The sequence below is a fragment of the Engystomops pustulosus genome, chromosome 4, assembly GCF_040894005.1.
Source record: "Engystomops pustulosus chromosome 4, aEngPut4.maternal, whole genome shotgun sequence".
NCBI lineage: Eukaryota > Metazoa > Chordata > Amphibia > Anura > Leptodactylidae > Engystomops > Engystomops pustulosus.
Genome location: NC_092414.1, coordinates 74,240,898 through 74,260,262, shown reverse-complemented (window position 1 = coordinate 74,260,262; position 19,365 = coordinate 74,240,898). Strand labels below are relative to the sequence as shown.

The following is a 19,365-nucleotide window of genomic DNA, read 5'->3' as shown; positions in this document are numbered from 1 at the left end:
CTACTGTAACTGGTCAAAGAGACAAAGAGAGAAGCTAAGTCCTTCCTATCTGAGAGTGCTGTCATTGCTTGGGGCTTGTGTGCACCCAAGTCCTGTATATCAGGTGACCATTCAGGCTGCCACTTTAAGATACTACAGAGATGTAGATCAAAACCAGGTGAGAGAAGTCAACTTAAAACAAGATGTGAAAGCCTTTGCCATGTTGCCTACAAAAAATTGTAATAAAAATGATATAGTAAGACTTCTAAGACTACATGCACACAAATATGGAAGAATGCTTTTCTATGGGCTCAGGCACACAGCTTTGGTTTCCATGTGTGTTTGGCCCCGTGTGTGAGCGACTGCCGAGCCACACATTTTAGATCAGATCCTATTCCTGCCTTTCATCTTAACTATCATCCATATTGCAGTAAAATTCTGGATCCGTCCAGGCTAGCACTTCACAGGGCCAGAACAGTATGGAAAGTGACATCGGCAGAAAGACCAACAGAGTGCCGGAATAAGTTGCCAAACTTTCCTTCACTTTTGGAATCTGAAAAATCACATTATACTATATACCTAAGAGAACACTGTGTCAATAGTGTCCATCTTGTGATATGATGTTGTGTCTCCCATATATTTATGCAATATTGTACTACACTCTGCATAACTTTAATACAAGTGTGATTTGACAATCTCCCTCACAGATTTGCAAAAAAACTTTGCTTGCCGGAAAATAATATAGAAATAATAGAAAGTTGAAATAAATGTATCAGTCTTTCTGACACACTGTAAGCGGTTGGCTATCCCACCATATAAGTGAAGACCCTTTACATGCTGCTTTGATAGAATTGCTTAACATGAATATAGGTTTGATATTTTATTCAGTTCAATGAAAAAAGAAACTTGTCACACTTGATAGATAAAAAAGTGCAATTTTGTTTTTCCCATGGTTAATTGTAACTAAAATTCAAAATGGCTGCATTTGTAAAGCAGACGAAAGTAACAAAGCTGTATGGAAACTATGCAATGGGAGGACTGAGAATATCAATTACTGCTAAAATTGAGAAGCCTACAAGTGAGAGGGGTTCTAACTACAATGTAACAAAAGATCTTGCTTTTTTAGGCATAGTATTTTAATAGATATTTAGAATGCATTCCTGAGGGATATGTACACTCCTTAATAAATAAACTTGTTAACAACCAGCAACACGTTTGATATGAATTTATCCCCCTATATGGCCACATCTTCTGAGTTTAAATATATATTTACATATGCTCTATCTAGTACACGATAGGGATTCCTGAGGTAAAAGTTATGTCTTATTGCTATACTGTCCTGACACCTCTCAGTTGTGTCCATCTGGTTCAGTTTCGGAGGATTGTAAGTGTAGACATATCAATGGAGCTCTGTAATAGATCATTTTAGGACAAAAAATAATAAGCCGGAATATCCAGGCAAAAATGAAATTACAGACTTTGACCCAAGTGCATTGTCCAATGTCCATACTCCAAAAGTAGTTTTGATAGTGGTCTCCTTCAGACCACCTCTGATCATGTGACATGATAGTCTGTCTTCATGTAACATATGCAGTTTAGTACATAAGTGTTTCAGTCATCTGGTCAGTCATCTGATGTGACATCAATGTCCTTGGGGCTGTTCTGACATGTTGCCACTCTCCATCTGTTGATATGCTGGTTGCTTTTTCTTTTCTGTTGAGAATCTGGACATTCCTCTTCTAATTTTTGACGCTTGTGTTTAGTCCTTCTATTTTGAAACCATACTTTTACCTATAGAAAGAAAATAATATATGTATATATTGTTAATAGTATAGGGGCTTAATATGAGCTTTAAACTGCTAACATTCTTATGCATTGCAGTGAATTCTAAAAGGATTTTTATTAATTGCAAGACAGGACCCCAATCCCCTCACACAATAGCCAGTAGTCACACCTGTAACCAATCAGTGTCCCCTGTTTGACAGCCGTGATATACATTTCCATGTATAAAGCAAAATATAAGCCTCTATTCATATGTCTTTTTTTTAAGTATTAGCCCCCACATGGTGTTTGCACCACTTTTCTGTCTTACATTGCACTGAAAAGAAAGTGCAAACTGCTTGCACATGTATTTATAAAGTTTCCGTGCTAGTTTTGTGTTGTGGCTGCAGAAAAAATGTGCACCTAAAGGGGCAAGTTAGTGCTTAGTCAGAGTTTATGCAACATTTATTACTGACATGCGCCACAGATATGTCTGCGATGCAATGCTGAAGTAAAAAAAAATGGTGCGCACCTCCAGGGCAGTTTCAATTAATCCGGCGCACTCTGCACACTCCACAGGCAAACTGCACATAATGCAGTTTGCACTAGTTGTGATAAATGTGGGCCATTGTTTTTGGAAGGTAGGCAGTAAAAAAAAATTAAAAATGTAAAGTTCAAGAATTCTTGAAATAAAAAAAGACGGTCAGTGTAATCACTTATCACTGATCAACAATCTTTTATAAAGACATCATCTGGTGAATTTTAAGGAACAATAAGCCTAAAACAATTTTTTAATAGGAAAAAGGTGTACATTCTCTTGAAATCCCTTTTTGTTTGCTACCTTACAACTAGACAGATAGGGTTTGGATAAAAAAGGAGCATAGAATTTTTAATTTTAATACAGCCAAGGGTTGCTACTTTGTTGTTGGTAAGAGAAGGAAAGAAAGCTGGGGAGTTTTCTATAGAAAAAAATTATTTATTTCCTTCAGCTTAAATCACAATATAAGACACATTTATCACCAAAGGTTTTTCTGGGTTTTTTCACTCCCCTCCTTTTACCAGCCATGTATTTTTTGTTTTTCCATTTACATAGCGATTAGGGGGCTTGTTATCTGCGGTACAAATTGCACTTCGTGGTGGCACCATATAATATTTTGTACCATTTACTAAAAAGCTGGGAAAAAAAGTGAAAATGTGGTGGAATTTGCAAAACAATGCAGGATCAGTATGATAATGGAATTGTTATAATTGGGTTATGTGTTAATTCCTAAAAAAAATTAGAAACTGCCTTAAAAAAATCACAATATTCGGACACCTATAACTTTTTTATGCTTTGGTGAATGGAGGTAGGCAAGGTTTCATTTTTGAAGGATGAGCTAACATTTTAATTGATACCATTTTCACAATTGTATAGCCTTTTGATCAGTTTTTAAAATTTTTAGGGGAGGGAAAACGATGAAAGAGTGTTAATTTTATTCAAGGCAGTATTCAAGAGTAAGTGGAGTATTCAAGGCAAGGAATAATAATTTTTATATTTTGTTCATATAATCATTTTTTATTTTTAGAATGATCAGATATTTAAGGATTTAAAGACCCAAGTATACGAGGATACCTAACGTTTATGATTGTACTTCCTCACGTTTTTTTAGATCTCTGCTTGCTGTCTTGCTATATAAAGCGTCTATGTTTACTTCCAGGGCATAGAAATCTGTCCATGGTCAGATCTGTGATGGACTTTTCCTTACACAAACCATATGAATTACTTGCTGAATCCCTTTGATTGCCACATTAGGTGCCAGCACTGGTCAGAGAAGTTAGCAATAGTTGTCTCCTGTATTTAACCTGTATGGAGGTGGTTTAGCCTGTGAGACCTCTCCATATGCCCTTGACAACCATTCCATATATTGTATGTTTATCAGACTATAACAATATAACAATGTATGTGATACATATATTCTATCTACGAACGGTACTTTCCAGGCTTAATACACTATGGGCTGTGTTCATGCTTTACCTGGGTTTCCGTGAGGCACAAGCTGTTTGCAAGTTGTTTCCTTTCTGTCCCCACTACATAGTGGTTCTTCTCAAAGGCTCCTTCAAGTCGTAGAAGTTGTGATGGAGAGAAAGCAGTTCGTATTCTTTTAGGTTTTCTTGAAAAAGGTCCCTGAAGTAAATAGTTCTCTGGTGTATTTTCCTCACCTTTTAAAAAATATTTAGAAATTTGTGATCATTAAGTCATTTGTGATCATAAGAATAATATTCATATGTGTTGTATACAAAAGAAAAGTTACAACATGTTTTTATCTGACGTTTCACTAAAGTTAGGGATGTGGGATCTACACATATCCTAGGCTAAAAGTATGACAAAAATAATCCCTTTAGGCAGACGTTTGGATATAACAGAGTTTATATGATGGTCCTTTGTCACACAGTTTACCTGAACAACAAACCTAATATTATTGCCAAGCACAAATGTTAATATGAACCAACACATTATTAGAATCATAATTTCTTAGAATAACATTATTAGAATCGTAACTTCAGCAAGTTCACATTAGTTTCTCTTGAAATATCCTGTAATTTATATTATTTAGATTATTTCGAAAACATGCAAAAAACATATTATTCTATATTTGTTCAATCTCAAACAGTTTTGTTTGGGATTTCACTTTGCAGAAACTACACGTGGCCAGAAGATACTTGAGCTAAGGCCTCATGCAGGTGAATGTATGCTTACTCAGGACATTGAAAGCCCAGCAGCCAGCTCCATAACCTGCCAAAATACAGGACATGTCCTATATTTGTCCGTGCAGCCACCGGACCAGCCATCGGACCCAGTCACAGTTCAGGGAGACAGCGTGTGCTCACCGCACCATGATCAGGTGCCCTAGAAGTCTATGGCGGCCGTGATCCATCCACATATTGTGTGGCCAGATTGCAGTCTCCCTTATGTTCATCTGTTTGAGGCTTAATATGCATTTAGGCCACTAAACAAAAAATGGATCCAGCAGAGAAAAAGAATAATGGGAAAATATGTACCTCCTTTGTGTGGAGTTTTGGCTTACAATTACTGATATAAAATGCAGATGAAAACATTGATGTATAAAAGAGACCATAGTGGGTGGGATGTTAGCCACATGCACCTACTGCAGAGTCAAAGCCCATTCGAAGATTTTTTTTACGCAGAAAGGAATAATAAAGCCTTAGGGTCTTAAAGAATAGATGACGGAATGACTAAAAAAAATGTAAACTAAGAAACATTTAGCATTTATCGATATTGCAGTATTTGGTAGGAATTATCATGGTTTAACCCCTTAGGGGTTTAAAAAGAAATAAAAAGAATAAAAAATTAAAATCACACACCTTTCCCTAGAACTGATATAAATATAAGTAAACAAATAAAATCATAAAGGTTAGGTATCACCGCATCCCCAAAGGTCCCAATGTATCAAAATATAAAAATGGTTATTTCCAGCGGTGAACCCAGTAACAAAATTACAGTCCAAATGTCCGAAATACAACTTTTTGGCATTTTTCAACAGCAAAAAATTTGATAAAAAGATATTAAAAGGTAGTACAGTCCTCAAAATGGTAGCAATGTAAATATCATAGTGTCCTGGAAAAAGTGACACCATATGAGTGTCCGTATGCCGAAGTATGAAAAAGTTATGTGTTTTTATTTTTTTAAATCTATTAAAACATAATATAACCTATATAAATTTCATATTTTCATAAATATACCAATCCAAGGAATAAAGTAGAGGTGTAATTTAGAGGGAACAGGGAATGCCGTAAAACTGCGTCCACAAGAAAGGAAGCAAATGTGTTTTTTCGGCAATTTTGTATTCGAATTTAGAATTTTTTTCCAGCTTCTCTGCAACCGGTATGGTATACTAAATTCTCTCACTGGGAAGTATATTTTGATACACAGAAAACAAGGCCTCCTAGCTCTGTGATGGAAAATGTAAAAAGTTATGGATTTTTAAAGACGAGGAGTTGGACAATATATATTTTGATTATTATTGCATCTGTAATATGTATGTGTTGTGTATACTAACAGAACCACTGAAGAAATAAGCATGTAGTATAATCCATTGTTGTCAGCTTGACAAAGTAGTGCCGATAATTACTTTGTAATGTTCTTTATTATTATTTTGATGATATTGATTATCTGTAATAATACTATAATTTTTAGCAACATTCCAACCAAGTTTATTTGCTGCTCATTTTTACATTATTAACGCAAATGTATTTAAAAGTTAATGATTTTGTTAATTGTTTAATTTCATTTAAATTCGGCTTACCCTTAAATAATGTATTCATTAGCCCTTATTGTGTATTGCATAAGTACAACTATATGAAACAGATAATAAATGCTAGGAGAATTTTGTTTTCTATCTAGAATATAGTAGTTGCTTTTATTACTTAATATTGTATCATAATACATTGTTTGTTTCATTTTTGGGATTGGGAAATATAGCTGGAGGTGGATACACTTAAAAATAGTGTATACACTTACTAAATCATTGTTACATTAGCTCAGTATATACTTCTTCCAAATTAACATCATTTTTTTTTCATTGTAATGAAAGGACATTACATGTAAATAAACTGTTAAACAAAGAACGACTCAACAATAGTTCACAACTCTTCTGTTCTCCTTGGTTAAAAATGTTTTTTTTCTTTTGAAAATAGCATCAGATACACAATAAATGGATTAAATAATGCAAACCAATATTATGTGTTATATACTCTTTTCAAACAGCTTAGTAATATATGGAAACATACAGTAAAATATGGTGGCATCAGTGGGGTTGGAACCTGTCATGATGAACAAAGGAAGAAGTCTGCATTCATCATTAAGGACGATGTTCACAGTCTTCAGGTGGTAAAATACTTAAAAGCTCATCATTTGTCATCAGCTAATGTTCAGTAGGCCAAATGGAAATCATTTTAGAACTGGTCTGCAAAGTATTCAAATAGCCCTCAGGTATTCAGGAACTGGCCTTCAAAGCTTCCCTCCCAGCTACGTGAATTACCTCAAGAGGTAAAACTTAATTGTGCAACGCTTGAATGATTGAGCTGACTACACCATGTCAAGCGCATATATATATATATATATATATATATATATATATATATATATATTTATATATTTATAGTTGGAATATCTATGTTATCTTTTGTGTTGTTTGTTATATTTAATCTCAGTACTTAAACAATTTAGTCATTTATGGGTAGAACTCAATTAAGAGTTCATTTTATATCCAGATCTGTTTTAGCACTTTTTCAAATATTTCTTATTTTTAAACCATTGTTTTATTTAAAAGACTTTTATTTATGTATTTTTAGATACAAACTCTTGTGTGCTATAACACTATTACAGTGCAAGCACACAATACGTAAATGTCAAAATAAAGTTTCATTGCAATACTGAATTATGCGAAAAGCAAATAAAGAAACAAACAATATTAAATTGACTGTTAATGGAATGTTATATGCTATAATAACAGCGTTGCTAACCATGTGATGTAGGAGGTAGGTACTGTATCTTGTTTGCAATATCTTGCACTGAATGATTTTTCTCTTTTCTCATCAAAAATGAAGATGGACAATCAATACTCTATGACTTTAAAATCCAAGGAATGTTAGTGAAAGTGTGACTTGTTTTTCTATGGTCATCCACCAATCCCAACTGCTGTTGAGCTGTAAATTTACTAATACTGTAGCACCATTTAGATCATATAAATCTCTAGCACTCTCAAGCAAATTACTTTTTTGGAAACATAAATTGCAGAATGTGTTAGGAAGTATTTGTTCTTATGACAATCAATACAAAACTTATTCTCTTCTCTATTACTATACTACAGATAGAGCGTATTTTGCCATGAACGCTTGTTGAGTGCATTCTGCTATAATTCTATATTAAATGCAGTAATTGATTTGTACGTTGACTTGTGAAGAGTAGGGATAACCCCCAGTAGGTAGAAGAGCAAATCCCATGTATTTGTTAATATGACCGTAAACATGCAAAAGTGCTCACATAACAGAGGCAAATAAAACTGAATGAATACGTTATTCTTCTGCTCATTAGTGCAGACATCAAGAGTTAGGTGAATATAAAAAGTTCCAATATCATGAATCGATAATATTTCAGTAGAAAAAAACAAACTAAGTCTAATTAAATTAGACTTCTCTACTAACTATTTTTCTTAGGGAATATTTATCCTATCAGATTGATTCTTACAATCCATTCATATGAAAAAATATTTTATTCTGCTAATAAAAAAGTTGAATATTATTTATACGTTACATGCCTTAAAGCATTAAATATGTAATATATTTTTCTCCCATTTAGGAACCTAAAAGCTTTCTATTACTATAAACAAATAACTTTTCTAAGATGCATATTGGGACCTCGGGCACTTTCACGGTGTGCCACTTAAAATAACATTTTGACATCAATCTTATAAGAAAGGTCAATATTGTGCATCCTGAAAGTAGATTAAATTCAATGAAGACTTGGGGATGACTTGTCCTGTGACAATTTCTACTTATAAATTCAGAGATTGTTAATCCGGTTTACATTAAAAAAAATCGAAAATATGTCTACGTGGCATCCATTAATAATTCTATATGAGCCTAATGAGCAGAAGGTTCAATGAAAGAAGGTCATGAGGATTTTTGGTCATGCAGTATTAATCTCATTTTCGACAAATGATTTTTAGTAGTTTTTATTTGCTCATTCATATATTAGGTCTTTTTAATGATTTAATGAACTAATGAATTAATGTAGTATTTTTGTTCACTCACAATTGTTTAGTCTTAGAAAACCCTTTTTCCTGTTACAGGGCCTTTAAGTCAGCCATTACTAGATGTGGAACTAAGCAGCAGTTTTGAATACTACAATTTTGGCCATATGTAGATGAGAATACATGAACAAAGTATATATGCTACTTATTGTTAGCAAATTAATGTAAACATTTGGTAAAAAATTAAGTAAAAATTTTACAAAAATGGTGTTTACGTAGAAAAAAATCAATTGATGTGACTGTTTTTAAAAGGAACATAAAAAACAGCTGGTTGTGAAAACCATTCTGCATAGAATACTGTAGGTCATAGGAGACATAACATATGTGAATAGTGATGTTAGATAAACATAAAGTGCTACTTCTTTATTCAAGGTATAAATTGAAAATATGACTATAATAGTTTTTACAGATATGTGGCAAACCTACACTGGCATGCTATTGCCTAAAACAAAAACTGTATAAAAAAGAATGTAATACATAATCAATCATGGTGCAGCTGCATTTATTTGGGGCGTCCACCATGAATATTTCAAAAGTTTCTGGTTTCGATTCCTTAACCCTTACTTGTCCTATGTTTTCCCTTTTATCGTGTTCACCGAGCGGTAAAAAATTATGTCGACTTTAATGGGCCGTCATGGACTCTAAAGAATATTAAAAAACTTTTTTAAAACAGATATTTTTTTTGGATCAGCATATTTTCATACCCATAACTTAAATAAATAAATTTTTTGATGGTCCAAGTTATGTAATTTTTAACTGTTTTTATTTGTATCGAATTGGGAAAGGTATAAGCCTTTAATCTTTATTATAACATTTTCTTGAGGAGGCAAAATAGCAGATCTGATCTACTGCTACACTGTAAAAGATAAATATCGCTGTATAGTAGCTACTCTAAGGCACAGCAGGAATGGCCGCTGAGCAGTTGATTGAGATATCTGCTTCCAGTTATGTCCAGTGTAAAGTGTACAGCTGGCGGCAATACCAGAAAGTTCTAGGACGCAGGGGGTGACTGTCTGCTCCGATGTTGATGCTAACCTAAGGCCATTAAAAGCCAGAAAATGTGGAATATCCCTTTAACAATGTTATTTAAGGACACCTAAATACTATCCCCTTTAATGACGACGTCATGTAAGGACAGCTGTATTATATCCGGCGCCTATTTGCTCCTAGCTTGGATAACAAAGAATCCAGTGATAAAATGAGTGTTGACCTTACCTTTAAGACTATATTCACACCTGCATTTGGAGCTTCTATTACATATGCCAACATACCGATTAAACAAATGGCGCATTATGGTAAATTATGTAAGTCATAACATAAACCTGAACAACCATATTGTAAGTGATTGGGGTCCATCTTACAATAAATCAGGCACTGTCAACAACTTTGTTGTTCTGTTCCTGTGGCAGAACAAAACTAGATAATTATAGTTCATATTACTAATCCAATGTTGGTGTACAGGGAGTAAAGAAGATAGTTGCAAGTAGTCAGTCATTCATGAAACTCAGCAACTTTATGTTTGTTGCACATGCTATTTTCTATGACTAAAGGCTGCTAAGGCCTAAAACTCATAGATTGTTTTTCTTTCTAATTGTAACTCTGGACTTTATTGAAGTAACATTTTATGGGTGCAGGACTTCCCTGTTACCTCAAAAAACAACATTAAGCAACACGATTTGAAAAGAGCCTAATAGTTTTTAAGTATATAAGATGGTGCCGTCATGTCAGTTTAGACTCCTGAAGACCATATTGGATGGAGAGGGACACTATACAGCCCACATTAGGACAGTATAGGCACTGTACTTTATGTTGCACCAGTCAATCTACCCTAATGTCTATAAGGAATGTTGAATATTTTATATATATACCAAAGATTACTGTATTCAGACTAGCAAACTAATGGCTTCCATCAGGTATTGGTGAGCTATTTGATAGGTACTGAACCCAAAATGTGTACTGTAGGTATAAATATTATGCTACTGGTGCTACTCCTGCGACCACTGGTTGAATTAAGAATTAAGCTCACACAGAGTTTGCCAAATCAGTCCCTGACCACATGGGGATCTAACCAACCAGCCAGTATGTTTTGGTGTGTGGAAGGAAACCGGAGGACCTGGAAGAAACCCACACACACATGGAGAGAACATACAAACTCTTTGCAGATGTTGACCTGGATGGGTCTTGTACCCAGGTCCCCAGTACTCCAAGGCTGTAGTGTTAACGACTAAGCCACCATGCTGCGATAAACATACAATATAAATAGCACAGTCCTGGAGTTTGGAACCCTTATCACCTTCCCCCTCCTATAAGACTGTGTTAAATTGCTTCTTATTTTCTGTGGTTATCTTCTTCAATTATTTTGAAGATGGGATTGTAGACATCGCAGTGGCGACAACTTTCTCAGTCCAATTATAGAAATCGATATGATTCACATGTTTCTCCACTGTTCTATTTTACCGAGATACAATCACATGGATCTGTTGAACTTATGCTAGTTCAATCTTTTATTGTTTACGTATTACTGGGTCCTGTGTGATTTTATGCTATTGTTGAGGGCAGCGTCCCTCTTTTCCTGCCACTGTTTTAACTTAATTTTCATTGTTATTTACTAAAAATCTTTAATAAAAAGAATGTTTTAAAAAAATAGAGCACATACGGAATAGTTACTTTGGGCACGTTCACATATTTCATTTTCCGCTGACCAGCATTTTTATGGTGAAAAGAAATACAATTGATGACTATCTGGTACGCTGGATACACCCATCCGGTGGTTATAGACAGTAAGTAGCCACATCATTTGAATTATGCATAGGTAAGGCACCTTGTGTCGCAATAACGAATGCACTGGATGCCTCAAAGGATCCAACAGATATGTTCTGGCATCAATTTCACTTGGCTTTTCTGAATCAGTGAAATGCGTCTTTCATCAAGCGTCATTCATAGGTGAATGCTCTCTTAGTAACTGTATCAAAATGGAATAACAAGGTACACAAACAAGGTACACAAAAAGATGAATTCAAATACAGCAAATAGAGCTGTTTTTTTCACACTAAAATAATACACTATACACTGTATTGTCAGGCAGCTGTTTCTTAAGAGGGAAAGAATGGATTTAGATTAACATGCTTTTCTCTTGTTTCCACTACTTTTTGTGACCTTTTTGAGAGCATTGGTGGATTTGTACTTTTCTTCCGGATTTTTTTACCTTCCGAACAAAGTTTGCCCTACCAAGTTTTCCAGTGTTGTGCCTGATTTAACCGTGGAATTCAGATGTTGATGTTTACAAAAGTCACAAATTTTGGTGCAAAAAAACTCGACTTTCCTGCTGCCCTAGGAAAACAAAAAAGTGTAGAATTGATTGCTCACAAATTTGTGACTTTATTGCAAATTTTTCAGAAAGTGGCAAAAAAAAAAACCCAACAGACTCAGATGCCCGATGATAAATCAAACAAGCCCAACATCACCCCTTCCCCCAACCCAAAAAAGATAGGCACACATTTCCTGACAAAAGGTTTATGACCCCCAGAGAGTGAAAGTTTGTCAAAATGACAAACTCTTTGGAAATATCCTGGGAAACTTGTTACGTCAATGTAGATGTAGTCACCCATCACCTAAACATCAGGTTCAGCTTCTGGGTAGTGATGGCAGTAAAATAAGTCCTTAAGTAAGTGGTAGTTATTGTGCATTACCTGGAATTGTCGTTAACAACTTGATATAAGGGTTACGTTTGATCTTGTGCTGATCATGCAGTTTGGTAAACAATTAGTGGATTAACACATACTTCTACCCATAATGCATCATGTGGCCCTGTAGAAGAAACCTGAGGCACATGGTGTCATGGATACTTCTTAAACACAAGGGAAACATCCTCGATTCACTTCTCTACTTATCAAGCGCTACAGTGACCACTATGTGCCCTGAGGGGAGTGTGCACTTACTAACGTTTTATCATTTTATTTAAAACAAGCAAGATTGAACATGCCAGCATGCCACTATCATACATCATAAACCGCTGCAGTAATCTTCGACTGCTCTTCAACAATGCCACTTGATCTGCCCCAAAACTTAGCAATAACTAAACATTGAATTGAATTAATATGGAATTATCCAGATTAACATTTACATTAGTCCCCTGTTCTGGAGTGATTAAGGTAGTGGCAAACTGAAACCACTCTGGAGAGAAACCCAAGTAAACCCCAGGATCAATAAAGCCAGTGGGGAACATGCAAATCACTTTTACAAAAAAACTCCTTCAATATATCAGTACAGGCGGTCCCCCACTTAAGAACACCCAACTTACAGATGACCCCTAGTTACAAACGGCCTTCTGGATGTTGGTAATTTACTGTACTTTAGCTCTGGGCTACAATAATCAGCTGTAAGAGTCATCAAAGGTGACTGCAATGAAGCTTTATTGTTAATCCTTATGACAACCCACATTTTTTTTAAATATTATTATAACAGAGACAAAAAAGTTTTTTGGCTGAGGTTACACTTATAAAAGCTATAGTTCCAACTGACATACATATTCAATTTAAGAACATACCTAAAGAACTTATCTTGTACGTAACCTGTGGACCACCTGTATTGCACAATTGCATTGACGCTGTGCTGAACAACTATTGCCTCATGGTGAGGGGCAGGGTTTCTGCTCTTTAACTGCTCTTCACCTGGTGGACTATAAACAAATCTAAGAAAATTACTAGTTTTAAGACAGTAGATTACCATAAAAGGCATTCATGGATTAACTTTGGAGCCACTTTTAATCTGGTAGATTTATTTTTTTCTGCAATAATTCACTAAAGCAATCAAAACTGATTTTGATAGATGTGAAAATGTCAAGTGAGGATACAATCACTGATACATTTTTTATTCTTTTGCCTTCACATGATTTTTATGTAATAAGAATTGTTTGGAATGGGACAAAATTGACAGATTAGAAAGTGGAGTTAGAAATTTACACCTTTTGCAGACCTTTGGATAATCGACTCCACCTCAAAATCCTATCTTTTTGTGTAACGCTCAAAGATGGTTCACAAATGACATTTAAACTATCAAAATTGCTAACAATTTTTTTACTTTGATCCTCGTTTTCTCAATGCAAATAATCCCTTTTTTGTTTGAGCGTTATTATTTCTCCAAATTATTATGTCTCCATATTATTTGTAAGAGTAGCAACTAGGTCATCTATGATACTGTAAGTCATTGCTTGCTCATGGGACTTTTGTCCTGTCTTGTAATCCTACTTTCATTATGGCACAATTGATGACAGCTTCATAGATAACATTGACGCCATGGGTCTGGGTCATTGCACAGTAATCAGTACATATAACTATGTACATATAACTAAAGATGTCTCAAAATGCAAAGACATTATACACTAGAAGGAAGAAAGACATTATACACTAGAAGGAAGAAAGACATTATACACTAGAAGGAAGAAAGACATTATACACTAGAAGGAAGGAAGAGGTGTATTACGTTTCTACTTTCTATTGTTTTTTCTACTATTTGCATTTCAGGTTTCATTTTGCATTCATTCTGTTCATAGAAAATGATAATTTTTTTCTGGCATATAAAAACATAAAAAGCATATAAACATAAATTTTGAGAATAACTAATTTATATATCATGAAATATAATGCTCATAATAATTACATCACCCTAATATATATGCAGTACAGAGGAGCATTATTTAACAGCCATTATGGCTAATAGTCCAATCTTATAAGGAATTTACGTGGATAGTCGCCAAGTAAAAATGTTCTTCATTTATTTATCTGCTCCAGTACAGATATTTTGAAGAATGTGTCAATTCTTCATTGAATATTGTACAGATCATGTATTGGCTAGGGTGAGTTTATTTCTGTTACTGAAAATCACTTCCATTCATCTTCACTGCATTGCTTTAGCGGCAAGCACAGGATTTCTCAAGCAAGCCCCATAATATTATAATAATAATCTTTAATTATATAGCGCCATCCTATTCTGTAGTACTTTACAAATCATAGGGGACATACATAAATAAAATAAAGCATTACCGAGTACAAACACAGTCATTTGGAACAATAGGAGCGAGGGCCTTGCTCGCCAGAGATTAGAGACTATGAGGAGGAATGGGTGTGTAAGCCCCATTCAAATAAATGGGACATTTTGTCAGTAATTAATCAGCCCCTTGGTAATATATCCTTATTCTGTAATCCCAGTCTCCACATTTTGCAAACTAAACTCTGCTGCCATTGCTACACACAGGTTTTATATACAGAGGACTTATAGGTTATTGGGGAATCAAACTCAAAAAGTAGAAGCGAATGGCTTGGGAATGTTGTCCGCAGGCCTCCCGTAGTAGCTGGGCCTTCCATTGTACCTTTTAGTCCTGCAGTGGGGAAGTCTATTTAGGGCTGCTTGCTTTTAATACATGTGTATTCATCCGTAGCAGCACCTTATGTAAAGTGAAAGCAAAATAATAACTTGTATATTAAAATGAAACTTGGTAAATCAGAAACCACATATATAGTAGAAGGATTGGCACAGTCAGAGCTATCCCAAAACATTTTTGTTGTAATAAGATAAATACATAATTTTATAGAAATTATGCTTTTCTTCATATTGGCGGGATGTGACCTGTACTGAATGTCTCTGTTTTCCATTAAGCGCTGTGGATGTCCTTTGTACATTAAATCAATTAAACGCAGTTAATTTTCCCACCAAAACTTACAGATATTTTGGCCACTTTAGAAGTATTTCAAATACATGACTATATATTTATACAAATGAGTTTATAATAATGAAGTTTCTTTCCACATCACATGATATGAAAAACTAAAAAGTGATAGTAATTATGGCTCCCCTATTTACCCTCTCCAATAACGATGATGATCATTATATGGCACCAGCAAATTCTGTAGTGCAGTACAGTGTAAAACACTTACAGAATGATAACAGATAGTGATCCTTCAAAACCTCAGGGGGAAAAATCATATACAAATGTGGATTGTTTAGCTTTACCATAATATCAGCCGGATCGATAATGATTCTACAAAACCTTTACTAGGTGTAGCATTAATTTGGTGGCTGTGTTAAAGTCACCATAACAAAATGACTAAAAGAAACAGTACGGTTCACATTATAACCTATTATTGCCACATTATAACCTATTATTGGAATGATATTAGTAGTGACTGTAAAATAGTAAAAATATTAAAGGTGTTATCTATGAACGTCAAGTATAAACACAACTGCCTTATTGGGTTATAATGGGGTTTACAATGAGATAATTGTATTCCCTATTATGCTTTGAGTGTAAGTGATGTCATAATGTACTGCTTCTAACAATATAAGGAATGCTTCTCACACCTTATGTTCCTGATCTTCTGTAATTACACAGAATTTACATGCAATCACTTGATGACGTTTTACTTATCCAGTCCTAGCCCCACAGTGAAAGTCATCAGATTAGTCTAATGAATCATTCATTCCTTTCTTCTGTTACATACAGTTGTTTTCTAGTGGCCAATAGCTGGTTTACTATAATGTGTCAGGATATTTCTACTCATTGATTTAAGCTTGTGTATATCTGTGTAATATATACTTTTATCCTGGCATTTAGCTATTACCAATTTATAGATTTGGCTGTATCTATAGATGTTTATGTTTGATCAAACTGGAAATGACTCAGGCCAAATTGTCAAATGAGAAAAGTTCCATCATAATGTATATTTGTGTTCTTGAACTTACCTATTCACCCTATAGATGTACAAGACTTATTGACCCAAAATTGTCCCTGCTAATCTGCAATGTATAATGTATGCCAAAGTATGAAACCCTTCCTAAAATCTGCACATGATTATTGCCGCACCATTTAAATGGGAATTTCTTTCGTAAAGTCTACACCGAACCTGAAACAGGTAATCCTGGCTCTAGGGCCTTATATTTATTGAATCAAAAGTTCCCATGTTCTATCCACCTTGGCACATAATCCAGACCCTGTTCTAACAGCCTTGTTGACATGTAAATTTACTCTGGAGATATTCTTGGGACAACATATAGTGCAGAACATGGTAAATAATGACACAACTGATGTTTGCAGATGTTGCAGGAGTTGGATGAGGAACAACGCTTCATGCATTGTGCGGTGCTTTTTTTAATAGATCTAAATGCCCTATCTGAAATGGCCTAGTTGTAAAAATGTAAAGCCTAATAACAAGTTAGTTAAAATCAACCAGGTAGTCTACATGCACCTCTTTCCACTGGACAGTACATCAAGGTATAATGTAGATAGCTATGCTCAAAGGGATAGGGGGAGGAGTTACGCATACAAGTCTTATAAAATGGGTTATATAAGGTTAAAAAGGTATTTTTAATCCTACTTAAAGCACTTTTCTTGAAAAGCAGCATGATTTTCTTTTTAGTGTCCCTGTTCCAAATGTAAAACCAAACTCTGATATTTTTCAAATGCCATTAAAGAGCTATTTTTTTCTCAGCGAAGCTGAAAAGTTATACTGATATATATATCAAGAAATTTCCCACAAATCATATTTTCTTGTATGAATGAATTTCATGCTGTTTAATTCTGGGGAAGGTCAAATAGGTTTTTGTTTTTAACTGGGAAAAATATATAACAAATATTATAAATATTATATATAATAAATGTGTGTGTGTGTGTGTATATATATATATATATATATATATATATATATATATATATATATATATATATATACATAAATTGATGTGGTAATGACTCTAGAATCCTTCAAACACTATAGTACATTTGTTCAGAATCCTAAAGTACATAATTCAATTGTTGCATATGACAAGCAAATATGACTAATATAAATAGTTAGCTATGTACATGTTTACATATAAATACATACATGTTACATGTTACATAGATAGATATATATATACATAAGATATATACATACATATGGCTGCATGCTATGTAAATAAACCTGCAAAATACTGAAGTAATTGTCTATTATTGGTGGGAAACGGTCCAAACTTTCTTCTAATAGCAGTAACTTTCATCATACATAAAATGAATGTTCTACAGACCTATAGTTTAATTTAGAAGTTAGACACACTAGGAGAAAATATTGCTACATTGGTCATAAAATATGCAATCTAATTAATAAATCTGACTGGTGTGTATAACTATATTGGTGTCCTGCCGACAATAGGCTAGAGCATGGGTAGCCGAATATATATATATATATATATTAATATAATAGATACATATTTATTAAAATACGTGTACACACAAATGTTTACACAGATTAACAGAGTAAACAACCAAGAGTAAATTAGGGGTTGAAAGAATCACCCATAAAGTCCCTCTTATGATTGAGCTGACAACATGATTTTCTTCTATGCCTTGTTCTCACCATTTCGATCTGAGGGTGTCATCTATATGTGCACATTTTATCTATGTAATTATCTATCATATTTACTTCCTATATCTATGTATGCAGCCTTGGATTTTTCTTGATATAATATGGTGATTGCTGTGCTCTGTGTCAGTGACATATACAGTGGTGTTGTACTATAACCTCGTATAACCCCAGGTTTATATGGATATGTATAAGGAGAGAAGGTTTGCTATAAGGTGCTGCTTGTTTAGTGGAGCTGTGTCTGCCAGTACATTCAGGGTTATGTATAGAGCAAGAATCTGATCTGGAAAAAAACGAAACAAAACTCCACTGAGAACAAGCACCCATGTATTGCAATGGGGAACAGAACTTGTATTCTTGCTGATATAATCCTGCTTTTCATCTCTTACAGTGACATGACATACTTTTGTAATATAAATCATATCTTATACACATAATCTGGAATAGTTTAGTTTGGCATTCTCCAGTAATCTGGAATAATATAGATTAGAATTCTGCATGTGTCTACACTCACCAGGTAGTCGGTGTCGCAGGATCCATGGGCAGAAGCTGAGAGGGTCCCTGTGCAGGATGCGGTGCTGGGGGATGCCCAGGCCGTGCCCATAAGGGTTTGAAGGGGGCTCCGGGAAGACCAGGTCTGGGGCCCCCAGAAGGCGGATCCCGGCACGGAGTGGGGCAGGGGGCAGCCCATGCCCGGGTTCTGGGAACTTTAGGGCAGTAGGTCTGAGAGGTTCCTCTGGACTTCGGTCTGGACCCACTAGAGCCTCAATAGAGAAGCCTTTCCTGGCTGGAGGCAGAAACATGGTGCTGCCCCTGGGGCAGATTACAGGAGACAGGGAGAGGTGGGCATAACCCGGTGCCAATAGAATCCGGTGCCAGTTCCTATAATGTATTCTCCTAATATCCTGGATGGTCTTTATGTAATGCTCTGCAGATGTGCCCTCCTCCAGGATCTAGGACGTCAGCCTCTGTAAGGTAGCTCCACACTGGATAGAGGTCTATATGGCATCAGGTGCCCTGCTGGGTGCCCTATGACCACAGGGACTGAAGGCAGCAGGTAGAGGAGACAGGAGACTGGAGGGGACTGAGGGGAGGACAGTCAGGAGGATCTACACACATCCCTCTACTCCCCTCCTCTAATCTGCACACTCACCAATAGCACCGCAGCTGGGAGGTGCACCCTACACATGGCACCCATGCTGAAAAGTCTACTACCTGCCGCAGGATGTGTCTCCACATAACCGGATTAGATAGAAATAAATGTAATCTATACAGATTTATAAAGATACTTGATATATACAATATTTATCATAATATTTACTTTTAATCATAAAAGAAATATAACGATTCCCAGGTCCTTATGTTCAAATACAACGAAATACATTTTATTGAAACTGTATATGACACTAAACAAGAAATGT

The 19,365-nt window shown here is 35.1% G+C and overlaps 1 protein-coding gene across 1 annotated transcript; it reads right to left on the bottom strand.

Moving 5' to 3' along the window:
- Window positions 1-846: 846 nt before the first annotated feature.
- LOC140129009 (homeobox protein EMX1-like) lies at window positions 847-19,011 on the bottom strand. The gene is made up of 3 exons (XM_072150660.1): window positions 18,459-19,011; window positions 3,755-3,939; window positions 847-1,770 (listed from the first exon to the last, which is right to left on the bottom strand). The coding sequence occupies exons 1-3, from the start codon at window positions 18,745-18,747 to the stop codon at window positions 1,603-1,605; spliced, it is 642 nt and encodes a 213-aa protein (XP_072006761.1). The 5' UTR covers window positions 18,748-19,011; the 3' UTR covers window positions 847-1,602.
- Window positions 19,012-19,365: the final 354 nt, after the last annotated feature.

Coding starts and splice junctions, on each gene's coding strand:
- LOC140129009 (XM_072150660.1), bottom strand. CDS start 18,747: ATGTTTCTGCCTCCAGCCAGGAAAGGCTTCTCTATTGAGGCTCTAGTG. Junction 3,940..18,458: donor CCTGCGACACCGACTACCTG/GTGAGTGTAGAC, acceptor ATTTTTTAAAAG/GTGAGGAAAATACACCAGAG. Junction 1,771..3,754: donor TGTGCCTCACGGAAACCCAG/GTAAAGCATGAA, acceptor TTCTTTCTATAG/GTAAAAGTATGGTTTCAAAA.